This window comes from Teleopsis dalmanni, chromosome 2 (assembly GCF_002237135.1).
Source record: "Teleopsis dalmanni isolate 2A chromosome 2, ASM223713v2, whole genome shotgun sequence".
NCBI lineage: Eukaryota > Metazoa > Arthropoda > Insecta > Diptera > Diopsidae > Teleopsis > Teleopsis dalmanni.
In genome coordinates, this window is record NC_051847.1 from 244,613,800 (window position 1) to 244,623,823 (window position 10,024).

The 10,024-nt window shown below is 33.7% G+C and overlaps 1 protein-coding gene across 1 annotated transcript; it reads right to left on the reverse strand.

Moving 5' to 3' along the window:
- Positions 1–4,217: 4,217 nt before the first annotated feature.
- Positions 4,218–5,315, reverse strand: LOC119677246. Its single transcript, XM_038088517.1, has one exon. The coding sequence runs from the start codon at positions 5,313–5,315 to the stop codon at positions 4,218–4,220; it is 1,098 nt and encodes a 365-aa protein (XP_037944445.1).
- Positions 5,316–10,024: the final 4,709 nt, after the last annotated feature.

Consider the following 10,024-nt stretch of genomic DNA (forward strand, 5'->3'; position numbering starts at 1 on the left):
GTTGACGAATCAACAAAAAATTAAGAACTAGGTCATGAGTTAATCGCTCACACCTGTTGCTTAATTTCTTGGTTGACGAATCAACAAAAAGTAAAAATTAGGTCATAAGTAAAGCATTCGCAACTATTGCTTATTAAGCAATTTGTGCGAATTAAGCAATAAGTTATTTTATTTATTGTATGTTCTGCAATTACGGTTGCATTTTATTTTGTATAAAAGAACAAATAAATTTAAATAAAATCAGTTGTTGAAAGTAAATCAACGTCTCACCAATCATTTATTGTTTCCCCCCACCAGTGGTAAGGGACATAAAGATTGTTAATGAACATTCTTGTTCATTTTTGGTCCTTCGAGCCGGATATTTGAAATTTCCCCCACCAGTGGTAAGAGTTTCAAATATACCTAACAAAGAGACTTAAAGTCTAAGATTGAAGTTAATACAAACGTACCGAGGTTTCTAACATCGGAGTGAAGTTAATACAAGCGTACCGAGGCTTTTAACATCAGAGTGAAGTTAATACAAGCGTACCGAGGCTTTTAACATCGGAGTGAAGTTAATACAAGCGTACCGAGGCTTTCAACATCGGAGTGAAGTTAATACAAGCGTACCGAGGCTTTTAACATCGGAGTGAAGTTAATACAAGCGTACCGAGGCTTTTAACATCGGAGTGAAGTTAATACAAGCGTACCGAGGCTTTCAACATCGGAGTGAAGTTTATACAAGCGTACCGAGGCTTTTAACATCGGAGTGAAGTTAATACAAGCGTACCGAGGCTTTTAACATCGGAGTGAAGTGAATGCAAACGTACCATCGAAGTGAAACAAGCAGAAGCGTACCGAGGCACTCAACAAATCAAATCAAATACTAACAGAAGACATCATGGAGATCGAAGAGATAGATCAAGTTATCCAACATCAAAAGGACATTGAAGGTGAGATCCAGAGGATCTGGATAAATTTTAAAAAGGATTCTTCTACAAGATATTCAAAGCAGTATTTTGAGACACGTTTGGAAAATTTGCGTCAGAAATGGGACGCATTTGAAGACAACAATGATAATCTGATCAAGAATTTGAAGCCTGATCATGAATATATCACAAAAAATTACTATGGCCAGTTACAACAAAGACGGAATGAAATCGAAAATCGATTTAATAATGAATTGGAAATAATAAGGCAAATGGAGCAAAGGGAAGCTCAAGTTTCAAGGCATCAAGTTATAAGAGGGCAAGAAGAAGCTCGGTCACCAAGGAATCAAGACATAAGTATCAATGACGAAGTCGCCATCACCAGGCCATGTGATATTACGAACAAACGTTTAGCAATCTTAAGTACAAGTCTGTTGCAGATCAAAGAGACAATAGACTTAACGAAAAGTATTGAAACGTTACAGTTCAAATTGGAAAAATTGAAGAATTGTTGGGCAAAGATCTCACAATTAAACGATGAATGTCTGTTTAACAATGATGAAATAGACCAAGGAGATTTCATTCAACTGGAATCGATATACGAAGAAGTATATATCCAGTTACAAGAAGAACTGAACGTTCGCAGTCAAAACGTTGCAGAACCTAGAACAACGGTAAGTAACAATATCAAACTACCACCGTTGAATGTACCAATATTCAGCGGCAGATTTGAAGAGTGGTGTCCATTTTGGGAATTGTTCGACCGGTTAGTTCAACAAAACCATAATCTAGTGGATGTAGAAAGGATGCAGTACTTAAAAGGAAGTCTACGTGGAGAAGCCGCCAGACTTATCAATCATTTAACAATAACAGCGAACAATTATACAGCGGCAGTTGAACTATTGAAACAAAGATACAACAATCCAGCAATACTTGTGGACAATCTTATCAATAAGTTATTGTCGCTCAGAGCTATAAGAAATGAGAATGCACAGGATTTAAAAACATTAGTGGATTCTTCTAGAGAAGTGTTATATGGTATACGTAATTTAAATGTGGACACGTCAAGTTGGGATCCACTAATTATACAGATACTGCTTCCAAAATTAGATGGTGAAACCAGAAAATTATACCAACATTCAAGAGGGGCATCAACACAAATACCAAAATTGAGCAGCTTATACGAGTTTATCGAGAGCAGAGTTAGAGGATTGGAGGCAATTCGTGACACAAATCGCGAAAATAAGAATAATTTTCGACCAACAGCAGTAAATACAAAAACGCATGTAAATACAATACATACGCTATGTTTAGTGTGTAATGGTGACCACCAATTGATTCGATGTTCAAAGTTTCTGAATATGAAGGTGCCGGAACGTCGTGAAAAGATTATGAGCGCCAAATTATGTTTTAATTGCCTTCAGAGTGGGCATTTTAGTAAGTTGTGCTTGTATAAAAAAAGATGTGCAATTTGCGACAAAAAACACCATCAACTTATTCATGAACAAGTTAAGGGCAAACCAACAGTCACAAATAATATAAGTAAACAGAGGATGCCAACATTGAAGAACACCACAGAGACCGAAGTGGCAGCGTCGTACAACATCCAAAAGGAAAAAACTGTTTTACTAGCAACCGCAATGGTAATTATAAGGACTAAAAAACAAGTTAATCCGATACGAGCGCTTCTTGATCAAGGATCACAATCTTGTATAATAACAGAACAATTAGCAAGATCAATCAGAGCACCATTGACCAATTATCAAACTCATGTAAAAGGTATCAATGGACAAACAACAAGCGTTATAGCCAAATGTTCATTAGAAATTCAATCTATACATGATGAAAATAAAAGCTGTCATATCGAAGCAATAGTGTTACCAAAAATCACATCAAAAATGCCAAATGGAGAATTCACGCCAGGAAAATGGTCACATATTGATGGATTGCAGTTAGCAGATCCTTGGTATGCTGAACCAAAGGAAATACAATTGTTAATCGGGTCGGACGTATTACCAGAAGTGTTTAAAGAAGGATTAATTAAAGGGCCAGACAACTCTCCAATGGCTCAAAACACACTATTTGGATGGATATTATCAGGACCTTTAGATGTAGAGCGTACAATCACAAACAAAATAATGTTATGCTCCATGGCTTGCGAAAGCAGCGACGAGTATTTAAAACGGTTTTGGGAATTAGAGGAAATTCCAAATGCAGACTTAAGAACAGTAGAAGAAAGGCATTGTGAGCGACATTATGATTCAACTTGCACCCGCGATAAAACAGGACGATACATCGTTAGGTTACCACTGAAAAATGATAGAGAAACGTTAGGTGAATCCAGAAAGATGGCGTTAAAACGGTTCTTTTCATTGGAAGAACGATTTAAGAAGAATCCAGCACTAAAGCAAGAGTATGTGAACTTTATGCAAGAGTATATCAAGCTGGGTCATATGAAGGAAGTTAATGAGAAACCAAAGACAAAGGTATATTATTTACCGCATCATGCAGTTATTAAAGAAGACAGCACGACAACAAAACTTCGAGTGGTGTTTGATGCGTCCGCGAAAACGACATCAGGACAATCACTGAACAGTATTATGATGACTCCAGCGCATGATAGTCTTAACTTTACAGAAACCAACTCAGAGACGGCATCAACCAAGGCAGATTCAGACATTCAAGATATGTTACCATTGGGAAAACTTGTCAGAAATAAAGAAGTAGTTCCGACAAATTTTACTGTAGGAGATCCTAGAACGCGACGACAATGGTTAGCGGCTAGGCAATCAAAATCGACAGTTCTTGCTATATTGTTGGCATATCTCACATTAGGAACTACGTTATCAACATCAGCCAATAATCATACATCACCGTCCACTTACGTTGTCGCTTGGTCTTGCACATAAACAACAACCTGCTGAGACTAACAAATCTAGACCAACTCGTAATACCAACGCAGAGCCGGCATAATGTTGACGAATCAACAAAAAATTAAGAACTAGGTCATGAGTTAATCGCTCACACCTGTTGCTTAATTTCTTGGTTGACGAATCAACAAAAAGTAAAAATTAGGTCATAAGTAAAGCATTCGCAACTATTGCTTATTAAGCAATTTGTGCGAATTAAGCAATAAGTTATTTTATTTATTGTATGTTCTGCAATTACGGTTGCATTTTATTTTGTATAAAAGAACAAATAAATTTAAATAAAATCAGTTGTTGAAAGTAAATCAACGTCTCACCAATCATTTATTGTTTCCCCCCACCAGTGGTAAGGGACATAAAGATTGTTAATGAACATTCTTGTTCAATTTGAAAACCACTTCCTTAACTTAAATTTTGCTGAGTTCATTATTGCTGATACTTGATTATATATTTCAAAAATTTCATCTTCATCGTTTGATCCACTGATCAAATCATCCATATAAAAATCAGATAACACCTTTCTCGATCCAATCGGATATTTATCGATATAATCTTCACTTAACTGTTTTAAGCATCTTGTAGCTAAATAGGGGGCAGATGTTGTACCATAAGTAATGGTTCGCAAGCGATAGCCCTTTATGTTTTCATCTGAGGAAGACCTCCACAAAATCGTTTGATAATTCGCATCATCATCAGTCACCCATGCTTGGCGATACATTTTTGTTACATCTGCCGTAATTGCATATTTGTAACATCTAAATCGCAGTATTATAGATAACAGATCATCTTGAACCAGTGGTCCTTTCATCATTACCTCATTTAATGACAAGCCACTGTCAGTTTTACAGCTACAATCGAACACAACTCGAAGTTTCGTACTCGTGGAATCTGGTCGTAGCACATACTGATGCGGTGCAAAATATTTTATCTTATTCATATCAGCTTCTTCAACGATCGTCATGTGACCTAAAGAGAGGTACTCATCCATAAATGCGTTGTAAGCGTCTCGTGTAGAGCGATCTCTACTCAACCTACGCTCTAGTGACAGCAACCGTCGTTTGGCAGCATTATAGGAACCACCCAAATCACTTACTGTTGTTTTAAATGGAATTTTCGTAATAAATCGGCCAGATGTATCTCTACGAATTGATTCACGGAAAATTTTCTCGCATTCCTCTTCTTCTTCGGTTAAAAAATTTGATTTAGTTGAAATCTGTTCTATTTTCCAGAATTTTTCAACCAATTGACTCAAGTTTTCATTCTCATTATGGTTGTGATTGACCAGCATATTATTTATTTTATGACTAGGCGCTAAACATTCTTCTGCTTTGCCTGCAACTATCCACCCTAGTATGGATTTCTGTAGGGTTGGCAACCTTTCATTAAGATAAATTCGTCCAATCGACAACAAATCGAAGAAAATTTCCGCACCAATTAAAATATCTATACGCGCTGGCTTATTGAACATTGGATCAGCCATTTGAATATTTTTTGGTAAATTCCAGTCCGCAACATCGACATAACGATTAGGTTTGGAGCTTGTTATTTTCGGTAAAACATAAAATTGCAGACTGACTTCGAATTCATTTATTTTTGATTTGATGGTAGCCACAGTTTTTGTTTTAAAGCTAGTTACAACGTCTCCAACACAGCTAGCATCTAATTTACAAGACGTTTTTTTTAATAACAGTTTTTGAGCAACTTTCTCACACATCAAATTTACTTGAGAGCCAGAATCTAATATGGCTCGAATTTGGTGATATTTGCCAAACTTGTCCGCTACCATTACTACTGCTGTTGCCAAAAAAACCTCGTTTTCAGTCATTACGTTCATAACTGATGACTGAGCTGTCTCCTGTGTTGACGTAGATGGCCCATTTTTGCATCTTTGTTCATTTGGCTCCAAGATATAATCTTTATGTAAAAGTTGATGATGAGATAAATTACATTTCGAGCATTTAACAGCAAAGCATTCTTTTTGAAGGTGTCTCCTTTTCAAACATGTAAAACATACCTTTATTCTCCGTGCTACAATAAAGCATTCTTTTAACTTGCTACAATCTGCAATATCGTGGCCACTGCCATTGCAGACTTCACATAAAGGTTTTGTAACTGCAAGAGAGGTTGAGTAGTTGCGGTTATTTCTATACTCTTTTTGATAGTTTACAGCCTTTGAATTCACTTGATTAACTTTATGTTCCCTTGCATCAAGGTTCTCACATCGCCTCGTCAAAACCGCTGAACATTCATTCCAAGTTGACAGCTTCCTGTAATCCACTGATTCTTCCCATTTGACCTGCGAATCTTCGTCCACTCTTTCCATCACCAAATGAATTATTATGGCATTCGCTATATCTTTGTAATCACCTAATGATAGCATTGCATTCAAATGTGCATTCGTTGCATTTAATACATTTCTTAAATGAACTGCAGATGGTTTTGTTAATTTTGGGACAGCAAAGAGGGCTGTAATATGTTCCTCGAACATCAACGCCTTTTTATCGAAGCATTCCTTCAATCGATCGAGTGCTTTGGGGTAATTGTCCTCTGTGACATCAAAATCGTCAATAGCTGCCAGCGGCTTAGAGCCCAAGTGCTCTTTAAGTATCAAAAATTGTTCGCAGTCATCAAGCATTTCATCCTGGTTGATTAATTTATTAAACAAGGCTATAAATTTCGGAAATTCGCTATACTTCCCTTCAAATTTCGGTAATTTTACTTCCCGATGACTTCTTGGGCCCGGCAATAACGATGTTGTATTCGTTGCATTGACATCTACCAGTGATAACTTTCTTTTTTTTAGTAAACTCATTATTTTTGCTTTCGTGGCCACAAATGCATCTTCAACTTCTGCTGTAATTGCTTCGCTTGAAGAAGTATCTGCACCTTGGTTTAGTTTGTCGATATCTGCTTGCACACTCAGAAACTGTTTGAAGTAATTTTCTGTCAAACTAAGCCTGCAGTTAAGTTCTTCTGTTGACAAACTTGACCCTTTTTTCAAAATCATTGATTTTATGCGAGTGATGCTGCCTTTGGTGCTGCCTCTCAACGCCTTCAATTCCGTCAGTTTCTTAGACCCTTTCTGCACGCCTTCTTGCTCCCCGTCGCTGAGTTCGTGAATTTCTGAGTCTAACGTTTTGCAATTATATTTTTTTTTCTGGATCACTATCCCTTTTCTGGATCACTATCCCTTTTATGGATCACTATCCCGGGTTTCGGCACCAATGTTTTATTCAGTTAGTTTACTGATAACTTTTATTCACGACTGCTTTATTATTTCTCAAAAACACATGTCGCCTTTTCGCGTGTGCTTAAAGGCGACGACACAATACAAAAATGACAAATAAATTAAAGGCCATGATACAATAAATCTTAATTCTAAACAATACCCTAAAAAAAAGCTTTTCATGGCATTTTGACAGTTTGAGAAAGCTGTTCTTGACATATTTACAAAAAATGTAAACAAATGTTTGGTGGTTGCATTTTCTTGTAAACGATGCACCTCTTTTTAGAACTTCTACTTCACAAAAAGTAATTAATCGAAGAAAAAAATATGTTATAAGTTTATATTAGCTGCGTTTCAGCAAACATGATCCGTTCAATGTTCTGGATCATCTTTGCTGAAACGATACGGATCACGTATAAAAATAATTGGCAACGCATGAATTATGCCAGTTGGGTTTGTGTACAAAATTTTTTGATTTGTCTGAATAATTTTGACACTAAAGAAATAAATGTGAAAGTTTTGAATACAAAAAATCTAAAAAAATAAAAAAAAAAATAAAATCTGTTGAAATGTCTGAAGTATTAAACGTAAGTTTTTATTTAGTATTTACTTTAAAACTTAAATTTAATTTTATAGTAAATAAATGGAAATTGCAGATTTTATTAGAATCATCGAGCGAAACTGACTCTTCCATTTCTTTTTAAATACTAATTCAAGTGTATTAAACTCAACGGATAAAGTTCATCAGCATGTATATAGTGGAAGTTTTGTGGAAACGATCAATAATTTTTCCGTTAAAGATTATTTGACTAGTATTTGCGCATAAAAAATACAACTGCTACATATTAATTATGTTTCATTTTTTAATAGATTTATTAATAAATTCCAATCAGCGAATGCAAAATAACCGTGATGATCACAATTGGACGATAGCAATGAAGGAATTTTATATATTTTTGTGATATATGGCAAATATGAATAGTTTTTGCGAATTTGGTATTTGTTTTGGCATACCAAGAGCTTCTGTATGGAGAATAATTAAAAGAACTAGTGTTTAGCTTATATCAATTGAACACTAATTTATAAAATACACGCTTCCTAATAATGCAAAAGTGGAAGCTTCGAAAAAATTCCCGTTCGTAATTGGCACACATGTAATTAACACACATGTAAAAATAAATGCACCACACCATAGCAAATAGGCTTATTTCAAAAAGAAGCATGACTATAGCTTAATTTGCAGGCAGTTTGCGATGAAAATGGTTTTTTTATAAACGTTTATGTTGCAGAGTCTGGTTCCTTATGTATTGTTCTGTTTTAATTAAATAAATGCATTCAACTTAATTTATATATATTCATTTCAAATGAATTGATTTTAATAAATTATCAAACAACACTTTTTCAATAATAATAAAACGTAAATAAATAAAGTAACAATTTTAATAATAGTAATAGTTAAAATATTACTTTAAACAAAGAAGTAAATAATAACGACATATTAAATAAATAAGTACATAAAATAAATAATAAATAAAATCAATAATAAATAAATATAAATGTAGATTTATTTATAATTTTACTGCACCGTTGCCAACCTCATTTGCATTAAAATGCGTTCCACTTTTGATTGGATAAAAATAGAAGACGAAGTTTACAATCTGAGTATTCAGTCGATACTCATTTTATTTTAAAAAGTATGCTGTATTTATACAAAAATAATCTTAAAACTAACTTAACTAATTTACAATATTTATTACCTGTTATAGCTTGTTTGAGTGGACTGTATTGCATTACAAAAAAACGATACAATAAAATCCCGGCACGTAGGATTTTTATTATTTTACAAATATATTTTTATTATCGATACGGTGCCGTGTATCATAAAATGTATTTTTTTAAAAAAAGTGTTTATTATTCTACAATGTTACTATTTTAGTTTTGGGTTTTTTATTACCCGTGTTTTTACCTTCGTATATAATTCTAAGAATTTAAACTATAACAGGCTTGGAATAATAAACTATCAATTTAAGGACATCCTGCCAGCGTGTTTAATATGCACAGTTGTGCATTATTTTAATTTTAATATAATTTTTTATGATTTTAAAGAGAAAACTGGCATTTGTCTTAAAATAACATGTTCATTATTGAACATACTGCCAGCGCCTTAATTAAGGCAGCATGACTTAATATAAAAGTATAATATAAAAGTTTAATTCAATAATATAGTATATATAAGTTTTATAGGTATTTTCTTTTAACAAAACTTTTTTTTTTTTAAGTATTTCAATTTTATATAAAAATAATTGTAGGATTTTAACATGGTAATATAGATAAAAAAAAATTATATAAATTAACATGATTCATTATTTAATATATTTTTTTTTAAGAATAATTAATTAATTAAGATATAATATATAATAGATATATTAATTAACAAATATAGATTATGTTAATTGTTCATTTTTGAACAGTCTGCCGAGGGCCTTTAATAGAAATAGACAACAGTTTTCTTCTTATTAGCGCTGCTCGAGTTAGATAAATCAGTATTACGATTATTGTGATTGTAGTTAATCCTAATGCCGTGTGCCCAGAAATGTGATGAAATTGTAAATCTTTTAGTTTTACTGTGTTACCCTTTATCTAATTTATTTTGTTAATTTCTTCTTTGTTATTTATTTTCCAATGATGCCAAGCTTTTATATTACTATTATCAATCATAATTGCGTCTCTAATAACCGGCTTGAGCTCCTCTACTATCGCAGAGCTTTGCAGATTACTAGAGGATGTTAATGTTGTTCCTCTTAAAAATGCCTTGACCTGATAAGTTTATTATATCTTCCATTGAATTTGAACATCTAATGTGGGCAGATTCTTGTTTAAAAGTTTTGAATATCCAACTATTCTTCACAAGTAAATTATTGCTCTGCTATCTTGCTGCATTGACTCCATGTCAAAGGATCCAT